The sequence below is a fragment of the Balaenoptera borealis genome (assembly GCF_965194805.1).
Source record: "Balaenoptera borealis genome assembly, chromosome: 6".
In the NCBI taxonomy this organism is placed as follows: domain Eukaryota; kingdom Metazoa; phylum Chordata; class Mammalia; order Artiodactyla; family Balaenopteridae; genus Balaenoptera; species Balaenoptera borealis.
Window position 1 is genome coordinate 86,640,505 of NC_138863.1, and position 15,063 is coordinate 86,655,567.

Here is a 15,063-nt window from a genome sequence, read left to right on the forward strand (position 1 = left end):
TTTAGTTCCTAGGACAAATGAAAGTGAGCCTGATTATTCTGGGTGTTATGTCTCATTTTAAAGTCCTCTTTCTCTTTGTCCAGCCTCTGCCCTCTTCCCTGCAAGAACTGACTTCTAAAAGTTTGGTTCCCGGACAGCAGCACCTGGGAGCTTGTTCTCAATGCAAAGTCTCAGGCCCCGTTGCAGACCTCTTGAATCAGAATCTACATTTTTAACAGGATCTCTAGGTGATTTAACTGATAAGCAGCTTAAAGGTTGAGAAATCCTGAGCTAGAACTTTCTGCAACGGTCAGGCAGCCGTCGTGTTGGTCGCAAGACTAGCAGATGGAGGAGCTCTCACAGCTCCCACTGTCCTCCACTGGACCCCCCCTGGATGTCCTCCATCATTTCAATCCCCCTCCACTCTACCTCTTCAAAGCTTGCTCCCTGAGAAGGCTGAATTAGTCACACAGCACGAGGCACAGGCACACCTGCACAGACAGAGGGCACTCTTTCTTCCAGCCAGTTAGTGGACACCATTAAGCCCTTCTGATGGAGCCTAGGTTGTGAGAGGTGAGGCCTTCGGGATGGGCCCCAGGATGACGGCTTTTACCACTTGTGGTCACTGATGCTCCCGCGGTGCTTTTTGTGAGAGAAGGGGTTGTTAACCTCAATATCCTGGCTGACTTCCAATCTGCATAATTGCATTCAGCCTACCTAAGTCTGCTCTGTAGTTTCAATTAAGTAAAGTATTGTTCACTTCTTGTACTAAACTGCTGTGTTGTGTGGCTACAGACTGCTAATTAGCTGGTGTTTTTCAGGTGACTGCATTCATGATGAACAAAACGTCTCTCTCTGGCTATCTCCCTCCCCAGTCCCGCTATCTCCGCGGCCACCAGCCCACACACAACCTCATGCCTGTTTTCTTCTAAATCACCGTTTCTTGGATAAAAGTGCTTTGGGATCAGAAATTACTAGAATGTGACAGTGAACCTTTCTTTACTTTCTCTATGCAGCCACCTGCTTCTTAGCCTACCTAGCCTATTGTAGGGTGTTGGAGGGGAAACTCAAGCACAGAATGGCAAGAATGTGATGAGGGGTGGATAAAACAGGCCTTCCTCTGCCAAGATGAAAGGTAAATGCCTGTGATTGCCAGGGAAGTATGAGTTACTTTAAGAGCCTGGCACCCTAGGAATTGGTTATTTTCAGTGTGATATGAATGGAGAGTGAGGTCAAGGAGAATGGGACGTGCATTTTATTTCTCCTGTCCCACTAGTTAGAAAAATACAGCTGGACATGTAAACCAGCCATAAAATACCTCACTATCTCTGTGGGGGAATGTTTGACCCTAAACAGGAAATGTGGCCCCGGGAGAGTGAACGGAGTCCCTTTCTGATGAATCAAAGGTCAGTACCAAGGGAGCACTTGCAGCTCTGGAATGGCAGCTGGAAATGAAAGCAAGTGGAAAAAAGGTGGGTGAGCAGGGAGCCAAGAGGACAGAGCTGTGCTCTAATCAAAGAGGACATGCATTTGAGGGTGGAATTTTTCTGGGATGTAAAATGATTGCTCAAAAAGTGTTCAAATGGGAAAAAAAATCAGATTTAGGTAAAGTATCACACTTCGCATGTGTAAAGTATCACACTCTGCATGTCTTTTCACTATGTGAGGACATTTATCCTGTTTTGATGTCTAAGCTCAGAGACACAAATTAATTAGATAAAAATTCCTTTAGAGCAGGGGTAATTTCTTTTACCTTTTCATAGCCCAAACACTATGCGCTAAATGAATTCATGAATGAATGAATGAGTGAACTCACTGACAAAGGGAAAAATATTTATTAAGAGGTATATGTTGACTGGCAGTTCATGGAGGGTAGGAAAGAAAATGCTTTTAGTTCTCCGGGTGCCAGCACCCATGACTTTCCTGCTCCTTGCTATGGCCCTGCCCCAAAGTGTTCTACTTGTCTCTTTGAAAGTGGGAAAGAAAAGAAGATCAGGGGCTTCCTGAATCACATCAATGGACTAACCGAATGCCTATAACGGATAGGCTGGTTTGCATATCCCTGCGAGGAGAGGAGGGGCAGGGCTAGAACCAGAAAGTTGGGAGTGAAAGTCAGACTGAGGGAAGTGAACATTCCCAGATAAGGGCAGAAAGATTGATAACATAACTGAATACAGTTCCCAGATGCTAGGAACTGATTGTTTTCCTGGTAAAATTATCCTTATTTCCAGCTCAGTGTCTATCACGTGAGAGGCACTTGATCTGTTATTTGTATAAAGAATAAATGGGGAGATGGATGACGTATTTGGCAATGCTTTGAAGGTGAAAAGAGTTCTCAGAGAGAGGGGCAGGAGGAAGAATTTGAGGAGGAGGATGATATTGGGAGAAAAGGCAGAAAAAAGAAAGGGGAAAATGTCAGCGAAAAGAGTCTGACAAAAGCATGTATGACACAGAGAAGAAATTACTAGAAGTGAGAAAAAGTAATCTCTGTACAAAGGGCAATATTTAGTATAAAGCTTCTAAGTTCTGAATGTATTTCCAACTTCCTTTGTACACATTAACAAATTAACCTGAGGAAAAATTATAGATCAGAAAATGTCACTGAGGCAGAGATTAAAAAAGGTTTAAAAATCCTAATCTTCAATTCGAGCTCTACTGTCTTGTAGACGATTTCAAAGATTTTCCCAATGTCCTGATCCAAACAGCCCCTAAATTCATTTCCTTGTCCCCCAGAGGCTCTCATTCCAGGTAAGCCCGTGGTTTTAGCTGCGTACCTCTTCAAAGTCAAGTGTGGGTTGAGTCTGCCACTAGCCACAGGCTAATTATTACCTATGGCTGAGATTTCCTTCTGTCCATTACTAAAGCCCAGTCTTTTCTCAGCTCAGCCAATACAGTCTTGGGATCTGAAATCTCATATACAATCTGCACTTTTTCCTGCATGAGGCAAAACCCCCCAGCAACGTGGAAATGTGCAGCTACCCCATGCGAACTATTCCTGGATGTCACCCTGCAGCTCTAATTTCTTCTTTCTCCTCTGCGTTCTGGGTGCTGCAGCCGGACCTGTCAGCACCTTGTCACGGCTTCCTTGTGCGTGGGCTACCATCAGATTCTGTGTTCTTAACAATTATCCGTAAAAAACCCCACAGAATCCTTCACAAGTAAAACGATATATTTACATTAACAGGTAAAAGAAAAAAAAAAAAGAAAGCTACGTTAAAAATGCTGGTGTCCTGAAGCGGGAGCTATTTGTAAATGCTGCCGTGTCGCCTCCTCTTTTCCAGTCCTGAGATGCTCTTTTGTTCGTGGTGTGACGAGGATGCGGGGAGCCAGTATGATTTAACTAAATAATACACAAATGCCAGGAATACTTTCATATCTTGTGTACCGACCAGAATAAATTACTCCGATGGAATGTTTTGTTTTCTTTTCAGGGAACAACCCCACAGATTACAAGGAGCTAGGCTGACAAGGAGTGGCTAAGAAACACTATTAAAAGTAACCTATTTTAATGTAGGGCTAAATGGCGGAGGATTTCACTCGGGTTCAAAAGACAGAGGCCTGGAGAGGAAGTTGACAGGCAGACAGCAGTGAGAAATTAGTCTTGTCCTGGAATTCTTATGGACAGTGGGGAGAAAAATAAGTCCAATAAGAAATGAAAATGAGGGAACTAGTTCTCAGAATTAAAGGTGAACCGAAAGGAACTGGCAACTGTCTGGACATGCCAGCCAGAGGGGCCACGGTATCTGATCCACGTGACACACCAAGAGACAACTGCAAAGCTCCCCAAACAACTCGCCTGAAGGGCTTGCCAGGAAGCCAGATGCTGCTTCTGGAAGAATATCTTCCGTGGTTGGGCATCTGGGTTCAGTGCTTTCCATTTAAGGAGGAGAAAGAAGGTGGTAAAAGATAGCACCATCACTGCCTTTTAAAAAATGTGTTCTTTCTACACACACACACACACACACAGACACACAGAAGCATTAATAAATATGGTCATGGAACTTGTTTTTATAAAGGACCCCTAAAAATAAAACTTTTCCCAGTGCTTTTTAGGTAGAAAGCAATGTGTTAGAGGGAGAGAGAGAGAGACAGACAGACAGAGACAGAAGGACAGACACCAAGAAACCCCTTATTTAAATATGTCACTATACTAACTAATTAGGTTATTTTATTTAAAAGACTGGGATTATAGCTGATGTTCAATTCAAAAAGTTATTCAAGCGATGGGCCTGTGCCTCTATCACAGTTGGCCTGTCATTCTCCCTCTTTCTTCTCTGGAAACAATCGAGTATTGGTGTTGGCACGGAAGCAGAGTGTGGTCTAGCGGGCTGGAAATCAGGTGACTTGAGGTCTGGTTGATTTTTTTCCCCCTTCCACTTTGAAGTTATGTGTCTCTGCTCCATAAAACAGGAGAACCAAATTTCTTTATACACTTAATAGCACAGGTCAAGTTTTTGTAATCATAATTTTTTTCCTTGACCTGATGCTAAATAATTCAAGGTAGTAGGAAGTCCATATTGGATCTGGAACAAAAGATGGACAGGGAGGATGGCTGATATGATAGGAGGAGACAGGAGTGATAGAGATTCTTTAATTTAGTAGTGAGAGTACTCACAGAAGATATAGAACTAAGTTTTGAAATTCCAAGATCTGTTACAAATCCAAGATGATCAAGAAATCAGAAGAACTGGCAATCCCACCCTGGGCTGCACTAATTGATCTAAAGCGCTCCAACACTGGTGTGTGGTCACAGATTCCCTGACCACTCACTCAGCAAGGTCAGCTTCCCTTAGCACCCATTCATCATTATACTCCAGGCCTCCTAACTTGCAGTCTTAGTGATAATATTGCCTCTTTTACAATTAAAACTGCTCTTCTCTTCATCACGATGGAAAGATAAATATCAGGTGAGGAGAGAGAAACTTGAGAAAAACAATTTACTTAACAATAACCTCAAAATGGAATATTCCCTAGTGCTAGTCTGAAGTATATCAAGTTTCCAAGATTACAAGCTTAAGAAGTTGATCTTAATTGGAACCACCAATGGCTATTAGATGTTCATCTTCTCTTCAATGAGTTCATGTGATTCCATTTGTTCAGCAAAGATCATTGAGTATCTATAACGTGTGGAACACTGTAGTAGGCTCTGGGGATATAGCAAGAATCAAAATGATACAAATTCCTGCCCTCCTGGAGCCCATGCACTAATGGTAGAAGGGACCAGGTCATAATTTCCATCTTTATCAATGTTTCCAGGACCTGACTATACTAAAGACCACATTTTTTTTCTTCTGGATTGCTACATATTCATTCCTATGGCTTTTCACGAGCCAAAGGATGAATGTTAGAATAGGAGATCATCATCACTAGAAATTCTGCTCAATGTCCCATTACCATAAGAATTTTCTAGGTCTCTTTTGTGGAAGCAATAGTTTTAACCACAAAATATAATACCTCTGCTCTCACCAAGTTTTCTATTACCAGGCATGCTAGTCTCAGACCCCTTTCCCAGTATCTCTTCCTCTGGCCACTTCTTCAATGGGGACACCCTCAGGAGTCTGTCCTCAACTCTCTTCTAGGTTCACACCTTCCCTTGGGTTTATTCATGACCTCACCCCAAGGCCATCTTTAAACTGATGACTCCCAAATTCATACCTAGATTCCAGTCAACTTTCCTGCATTCCCAACATATGTTTCTTATTCTCTAATGGAATATAAACAATGACCAAATCACATCATGTCCAAAAAATTTCAACTTCTTTTATGTCTCCAATTTTCTCCTTTTGCTCTGTTTGAGTTAAGGGTATCACCATTCAGCTAGTTCAAAACCTGGGTGCCATCTTGGAATCTTCCTTCCTCTTAACCTCTTACATGCACTCAGTGAGGGTGTTCTATTGAATCGACCTCCTCCATGCCTCTTGTATCCATTCCTTTCCCCCACCCCACACTCCCTTACTATGGGATCTCTGACTTAAGACATTACACCAGCCTCTTAACTGGTTCCACTATCTCTAGCGTTGCCCTCCTTATAAACACAAATCACATCACCTCATCTGCCTGCTTCAGACCCTTCAGTGATTTACCTAACGTCTACAGAATGAATTTCAAACTCCTTAAGCAAAGCATATGATGTTCATCACAATTTAGCTCTAGTTTACTACATTCTGGGCTTATGTCCTGTCACCTCTTTCATGTTTCCTAATTCATCATTCCAGAGGAGTCAGCAAGTCTTTACCACACTGTAGTTCTCCTTCTTCCTGCCTCTTTACACACAGTCTTCCCTCTGCCTGTAGCAGGCCTGTGTCTGCCAAACTGACCTCCTTAAAGATAGCCGCGTCTTCTCCTCTGGGAGGCATTCTTTGGTTTCTCTAGGCTAAATTTCAGCTCCTGCTTGGTGCTCTCGTAGTGTCTTGTGATATCGCACCACATTTATTATAATTGTTTATTAATTTATCTACCCTGGGAAACTATAGGATAAGTGAGGGTAGGAATCCTTTTTATGCCTCTGGCATCTAGGTGAAAGGTCAGTAAACTGTTTCTGTAAAGGGCTGGATAGTAAATATTTTTGGCCTTGTGCAACTTGTTACAGCTATTTAATTCTTGCCACTGTAGCATGAAAGCAGCCATTGGCAATACATAAACATATAGGTGTGCGTGTGTGTTTCCCAATAAAACTTTGTTGATAAAAGTAGGCAGCAGGCTGGATGCGGCCCATGGCCATAGGTTGCCAACCTCTGATCTGGTCCAGTGCCTGGAGTACAGCAGGCACTCATTTAAGACTTCCTAAAGGAATGGGTGGATAGGGCTTCACAGTTAACAAATATTTTCATAAGTGTGAATTTATTTGACCCATTTCACATGTAAGCAAAAGGGAGGGATAGAGGCATTAAAGGTTTTCCTAATGTTGTACAGTTTCTAAGGGCTGAGGTTGGGACTTGAGCCTATGTCCTCTGATTCCAAATGCCTGGTTCTTTCCATTAGGTGAAAGGCCAAGATTCACAGTGGAGAAGGGTGAGGCAAATTAAAAAATTTACCTCTTATGAGGGAAATACCCCCATAAGGTGAGCCACCACTAACAACAGAGAAGACAGTGATAAATGGTCAGTAGCCATTTTAAGTTTTGTTTTGTTTTTTATTATTCAGTGGTTAACTGTTAACATTCAAATGTTAAATCAAAAGATCTAAAGTAATTTCACTCCCATCTTAAAAAACCTTATCTCCCAAAGCCTTCCTCTAGAACAAGGATCCACCACTGGAAGGACCATTGAACTTAGTCCCCAGCTCACAAACCTTATAAATCCCATGCCAAGATGTCTCCTAAGTAGATGACATTTTAATGATTACTACAGGGAGTTGGGAACTATTGCTTCATCCTCACTATCAGAGTAATTAATTTTCTTAACTACAGGCCAAATTCTGCCACGGGAGTCCAGTTGAGAAATTTCAGGCCCATAGGAAGTACATTAGCTCTTCAAAGTGATTAGGGTGCCATTTCAAATACACAAGCAAAGGAGCTATTAGGCTTCTGGCTTATTTCAAACAACTTGCAACCCCTGTTTCTCAGGGAAAAAAAAAAAAAAAAAAAAAAAGAAAGAGAAAAAGGGAGAATAACAATTTGCTAAGGTTCTTTATTTTCCAGTAAAAACACCCATGGCCTGCAAGTCATTGGATATCAGGTATTGTGGCTGGGTGAGAGACCAAAGTGTACAGAAAAAGGGTGGAATGCCAGAAGGCAGCACAGAAAAACACAGCCTGCTCCAAAGCACACCAGAGCTGAGCCTTCAGAGGCCTGACGGGAGGCAGAGCCTCACCAGCCATTGCCCTTGACCAGAGAGAAGGGTGAGGGTTCATGGGCTTTCCCGTCCATCTCTGGCCATGTCTCACCCGCCTCCCCCCAAAATATCAGAAATGCTCACAATGCCATTTTAAAGACAGAGTGGATGAATTATTTCCTCACCACTGTTTCCTCATACAACCCCTATATTTCTAAGTCATCATCGTTTGAGTTGCCTCTGACATGCTTTTGTAGAGTATTTATTTAACATCCATGAAGACCACAGAGAAGCTTCAAATATCGGTTTACTCTCACAAAATAGCCACAGCTCAACAGTTTCGCCTTTCAATGAGGCATTCAACTGGCATGCTTCCATGAGACTTGTCTATTCACCTTGGAATTCTATGAACAGCTGGACGATTTTCTTTGAGTCAATGCTCTCCTTTCAGCCTATTTTACAAAGTGCACGTCTCCTATAAGAATGTTTATTTGCATCTAAAATCTGCAGCAAATATATTCTTCCAAGGCTATTTTTGAAAATCAATGAATGACATTATTTTATGTCACCTCTAAAAGCCACCCATTTCTAAGACATTGTGACTTTCTCTGGACAATATATACCTACGTGGGAATTGAATGTTCTTTTATATCCTCCCCCCACCCACCATCAAACATCTGAGATTGTTTTGGCTTCCAAAATGCATGCCACAAAGTAAATCTGGATAACAAGTTCAATTTAGCTGGGGGAAAAATATTTTTGTATTTATCTTCTAAGTTTTCTGTAATTCTCATGCATTACTTTTATCCCGGAAATAAAAATGTGAGAAAAGACTTCAGCAATAGCTAGGACAGCTTACTTATAGGAACGGCAATAGGAATTCTAGAACTTGAAAAGGTCAGCGTCCATTCTAGGTGGATATGTAGCTGATAAAATTCTAGGAGTGTTTACACTGGGGATTTGAGGCATAGGGTAAGGCTCTACCAGCTCCAAATTATCTCACTTACCAGGCTTCCACGTGGCCAGTGTGCTGTTCTGCCTGGTAGGAAATTCTCACTGCGAGAACCATTCTGATAAGTTAGACAACAAGGAGAGAACTGTCTGTCCCTAGGAAACTGCTGTGATGGGAGGCTCCAGACAGGAAGCAGAGGAGGACCTGTGTCCTTCTCCCGTGTTCCCAGGCCTGCCTAGAAGTCAAGCGGACCAGACTTTCTTATCAGCAAGCTACAACTTTGAAGGTGAAATATAGTTGGATTTGAGAACACGGGACAAGATTCAGATCAGGTTGATGGAGAGTTGGTGACTGTACAGAACTGGGCAGGGGAATTCACACAGGGACTGGCCAACACATGGAGGCGTCACGTGGTTTGTCAAACATGTGAAAACAGCCTCACTGGGACTAGGGGAAACTGGCTGAGTCAGGCCAGTACAGAAACTCAGGCTTTGGCAAAAGGTTCTGTGGTGGGGTAAAGAATTTTCTGGAAGCCAGGAAATTTGGCAACCCAGCCTCTGCAATTCTTCCTGTATTTATTTCATTAGAAATAATTTTATATTTCTCTCACTATAAAAATAATACATGTTGATGTCTGATGCTTTACTAGAACCAACTATGTGCTAGGTACTGTGCTAGACTCTTTAAAAGGATTATTCCTTTACTCCTCACCACAGAAATAGGTTCTATTATGATCCCTGTTTTGCAGGTGAGAGGGAAGCTTAGAGTTAGGTCAGTTCTAAGTTACATGCCCAGTAAGTGGCAGGGCCAAGGCTCACATTCAATTCTGCCTAACTCCAAAGCCTGTTCTCTTTACCGGTTCTCTTAACCTCAATGTCTCTTTCTATCCCATTGTTAGGAGAGAAAAAGAAACACACAAAGAAAAAAACAACTTTCATTGTTCAACAACAGTAAGAAAGAAGTATTAATATCTCAGCAAATAGCTTTACAGTCTTTTCTAGATGCACAACTTTCCCACATATTTATACTTATACTCTCTTTAAGTATATAAAATATTGTAACCCTGACTTTATTTAACTTAATACAAGCATTTCCCTAATTAAAAAAACAATTAGCTATGAACCACATTTTATGAAGCTGATGTGATGTACCATGTTCTATATAACCTTCCCCTATCACTGAACACTTAGGTTGTTTCCAAGTTTCCACCAGTGAAAATAGTAAGATTTTCTCTGCATAAACTGCCCTCATCCCCCAGCATTACTTAGGATAGGGTCCTAGCAATTAAGATGATTGGCTCAAAAGGCATGAAGATTGGAAAGGTTTTCATTCTTGAGCTATATTACATATATGGCTTCATACCATGCTGGTTGGAATACCCCACCAGCAGATCTAGAGGGCTTGATTCAATTCACACCTGACAAAATGGGGTTTACTCTATTTCATTAGTCTTCTATACCCTCATCTTCATCTTCCTCTTGCCCACGTCTGCATTTCAAAACAGAGAAAAAAGTGCACCCTTCTAAACACTGTCTCCTTTTGCTTTTTAACTAGCTACCAGAGGAACTATTTTTACAATTACTCAGCACTGAAACCGCAGACTTATTCCCATGGCTGACTGGATAAGGGGGATAAAGAAATGCGAGAAATAAAAATTGTATGGAATTTTCCTTTGAAAAGTCTCAGGATTTGGACCATTGCTTTCCACTTTATGTTCATCACTCCAAACCAACTGCAACTCCCATGTGGCCTCTTAGGTTTTTTTTCTCCTTCTATCTCGTTCACCCTGCACTCTATTGTCAGACTACTCTTTCATAAACACAGAGCACATCATGCAAATGTCCAGCAGATAAAGTCTCAATGGTTCTCTGTTTCTTATATAACCTCTTTGCCTGGCTCTCAACCTCCAACCACTACCCATCAGCAAGCAACCCTTATCTTTCTAGGTCTTCCTTCCCATTAACTTCATCTTCACTTTGCCTGCCTGCCTTTCCAAAGAAGCAGGCTGAAGGAACATGCATTCGACACTTATATTTTAACAGAGATAGAACTTGCCATTTATATGATGATTCAGAGCTGTCACAGGACCTTCTAGTGCTTATCACTGTAATGTCAATTGGTGAAAGTGCCTATTAATAAAGGTTTCTGGCTGATGGCATTTTGAGATGATAGTGTATTCTGAATTCCTGGTCTCAATCTATCACAGCAGAAGCACATACTTCACCTTGAGTTTGATCGCGAATGAGGACTCTGGACTCTGAGACTATTCAGTCTGTGCAGCTATTGTGTAATCTTATGCTTAATATAATCACAATCCTTTAAAAATTCTGGCTTTTGTGGACAGCACTTGCATCCACCTTCTAGCCCAACTGTGCTGTATTAAGCTTTCTCAGCTGATAGTTGCTCTGCTTTCAAGGGAATGTTTAACTCAGAGCTTTGCAAAAATGGACCTCTATTCTGTTGGCTATAGAGTACAACGCAGGTCAAGTGGAATTTTTGGCACTTCATTACATTCCCTGACCCTTACTAAACAAACTTCAAAATATATATATATTTGCAGCAATTTGGAATAAACACTACATACAAGTGTTGATGGTAGATTTTCTGAAGAACTACCAAATGCATCAAGACTAAGGAAAACATTCTAATGATTCTTTCAAAGATGAATACATTTAAATTCTCGTTAAACAATCTTCTTATTTAGCCTTCTCAAGCTTTGATGACATGCCACGATTGGCTGTTTATCAAAAACTTAACAAGAAATGCTTAACAAGATATAATCATGTGCACACACTTCTGCATAATTAAACCCCGTTTATAGATCATTGCAGGGTGGAATATGGTCACACCACTCAAGAAAGGCGGGTGGCTAGCAGATAACACTTTTTTCTCCATCTGTAATGAAAAATCTTATCACGTGAATGCTGTGAAGGTGACATAATCATCTGATCTTAAATCTTAGTTAAAAACATCTATTTCCATCTCGACTGAAAGTTCTAACAAAATTAGGAAATTAATTTAGATATAAGAAACATGATCAGGCGCTAATTGTTAATACTGGGATTGTTGGCATGAAGGTGGAAGATTCTCATCCTTTGAAGGTTTTTAATTGGATAGATTCTAGTCTGTGTGTGTTTTTTTCAGAGTAGGATTTAGCTGATTCTCAGTTTCTTCATTTTATAGCTGTTCTTTCAGTTGGAAAAAAAAAAAAAAAGGAATAATTGAGACTGAGTAATGGATATTTCTCAAGATCTCTGAGACTAGGTATTGCATAGCATTAAAAAGTACACTTTTCCATTTGTTTTATGACTTTGTCCAGTTAAAGTTACTGAGATAAGCACTCCAGTATTTACTTGTAACTTGAAACCCCTTTCATGGTGTGTCTGGATCCTAAGGGAAAAGAATTAACATTTGAGGAATGCTTACCTTGTGCCAGGCTTTTTATATGCATTATCTCATTTAATTCTCATAACCACAAGATACGGTTGATATTATTTAATCCGATTTTATGTGCTTGAGATCATAAAGGGAGTATAAAGTATAGAACAAGAATTTGACTCTAGCTTTCTCTCTCTATTTCTTTAAAGCCCAAGATCCTTTCACTTAACCACACTGGGTTTCCCACTGAAGCCAGTAATGTGGAGGTGACAAAAAGGGGCATTCTAACAATAAGGGATGTTCTGAAATTTGACACAGGTTCCCCTGTGGGAGTAAAATAAGTAAGAAGCAAATATGATGAATTAGATTGAAGCATGTTCCCTAACACAGTGCCCGGTGAAGCGAATTATGGACTATCCATACCATGGAGTACTATGCCATCATTAGAAAGCATCAGATGTCTGTGTAATGAAATGGAAAGCTGGCCATGAGTTGCAAAACAGTAGAAGAACAATATGTGCAGAATTATATACTCTAGTGCAATAAACAACCACACAGAGGTATGTTTGCATGTCCTTAGGAACAGGTCTGGAAGGGTAGATACAAAAATGTTAGTTGCTTCTACTCAGCAGGCTGAGAGTGACTAGTAGACAAATTTGACTTACATGTACGACAGTTGCTTAAATTTTTCGTGTGTGCAATTCCGCACATTACATTTACAATTAAAAATCATGTAGTGGATTAGTTGAATAATCTGTAGGAATGACTCAACCTAAGGCATGGGTGATTAAAGAGATTTAATCTCACAAAAGCAAAACTGCCCAATCTATTTGAAACTCTGTCAGGCTTCAACATTACTATATGCATATGGTGAAAGCTACAGCCTCATCACTTGTATTGCACTCTGCATTATCTGAAGAAGGTGTTAACAGAAGGCAAATGAGGAACAGTCATTTCAAACTTAACGTGTCCAGAATGAAGTTCTCCAGTCGGCTTTTCCTATTCAATCCGTTCCTCCTCCAGTTCTACCCATCCGTGCCGCACTACCATTTCTCCACTTGCCCAAACCCAAACCCTAACAGGCACACTTAATTTCTCCTTTCCCTTCCCCACTGCACCCCAACCATCAGCAAATCCAATCTGACCTATCATCAAAATACCTCTTTAAGGCCTCCACTGAAGTCATCATTACTTCTTGCCTGGACTACTATGGTCTCCTCCGTATAGGTTTCCCTGCTTTCACTTTTGCAAATCATTCTCCACCTGTCAGCCAGGGTGATCTTGTATATCCCTCAATTTAGCACTCTTTATGGCTCTTCATTGTATTTGGAATGGAATTCCACTCTCTCACTGTGGCCCACAAGAACCTATGTGATCTTACACTGGTCCAACATCTATGACCTCAGCTCCACCACCAAGCCCCTTGTCCATTAGGCTCTAGCCCGCCTGGCCTGCTTTCTGCTTTGCAAATACATCAAGCTCTGTGCGGCCTCTGGGTCTTTACACTGTCTTTTTTTTCTGCCAGAAATACTCTTCTTTTAGCTGTTTACATGGATGGCACCTTATCAATCTGAATCAATGTCTTACAGACGAAGGAACTGGATATCAGAGAGTTTAAGTAACTTATTTGTGGTCATCACTCTTGGTACGTGGTGAGGCTAGGTTTTGAACTCATGTCTGAATCATTTCAAGCTCTTGCCATTATACTAAATAACAAAGTAAACCCAGCCCATCCCAGGGCTCTGGCTACAGTTCTGACAATCAATCAGCAACCATCTACTTGTTGAAAAGCCAGAAAAAAGAAATTATTTTAAAAGTTCCTTTTGTAGGTTCCCCTTCCTACCTCTAGCACATTCCCCAGCTTCTGCAGGAAGACGTAGATCAGCTAGAGAGGGAAATCTGAGACCGATGCATTCGGAAACTCTTGTATTAGAGATTTGAAATTAAATATTGCTCGTTTAGGAAATGAGACTATGACAGAACAACCAGAAACTTTGCAACTTACTTAGTTAGGTGTCCAAAAAGGACTTTCATGGTGTCACGATTTGGTGGAGGGAGTTTTTGTACAAGAGACTTTATAGTTTCAATTCTTGTGTTATTGTCTTGCTTTTCTGAAAAAAAAAAAAAGAAATTAAAAAGGAAGGTTAGAAAAGAATGTGATTTCTTAGGTGCATGAGGGAATTTTCTTAGGAGAATTCTGGACTAAGTCTGAGCAACTTAAAGTTCTAATTAGCAGCCAAAGGGAATAGGTATACTTGAAATCAGTATCATGAAGTTTCTTTATTTTGACTCTGAATTAGATCATGGGAAAATGAAAGCAGCAATAGTGTGGCTCTGACATGATCTTCTTATTAAGATCAGGTATTACATCAGTTTTCATAAATGCTTTACTATTTTACAAGTTGTGGCAGGGTAAATAACGGCCTTCCAAAGATGTCCATGTCCTAATCTCTGGAACCTGTGAATGTTACCTTCCATGGAAAAAGAGACTTTGCAAATGGGGTTAAATTAGGGATTCTGAGATGGGGAGATTATTCTGGATTATCTGGAAGGCCCAATGTAATCACAAAGGTGGCTAAGAGGGAAGCAGGAGGGTCAGAGTCGGAGAGAGAGGGGATATGACAATGAAAACAAAAGGAGATTTGGCTATGTGATAAAGGACCATTGGCCAAGGAGTAAAGACAGCCTCTAAAAACCAGAAAAGCTGAGGAAAGAGAGCCTCCAGAAGGGACACAGGCCTGCCAGCACCTTGATTTTTGCCCAGTGAAACTGACTTCACAGTTCTGGCCTTCAGGAACGTAAGATAATAAATTCTTATGGTTTGAAGCCACTGAGTTTGTGATAATTTGTTACAGCAACAATGTAAAACAAACACACAAGGACATACATTCTGATTCAATTACCAATATTCTATTATTTTGCTTGATTTTGTGGAGAAGTAAAGAATTTTTAAAATTAGTTCTATGTTATCTTTTCTCCCTA

General features: G+C 40.8%; 1 protein-coding gene across 2 annotated transcripts in view; it reads right to left on the bottom strand.

Moving 5' to 3' along the window:
- Positions 1-15,063, bottom strand: part of ARHGAP15 (Rho GTPase activating protein 15) — a 617,448-nt gene that overhangs the window by 46,009 nt on the left and 556,376 nt on the right. For both annotated transcript variants that reach the window (XM_082395825.1, XM_082395826.1), the window contains one exon: positions 14,087-14,192. In XM_082395825.1, the coding sequence (XP_082251951.1) occupies positions 14,087-14,192 (106 nt within the window). The remainder of the gene's footprint in view (positions 1-14,086; positions 14,193-15,063) is intronic.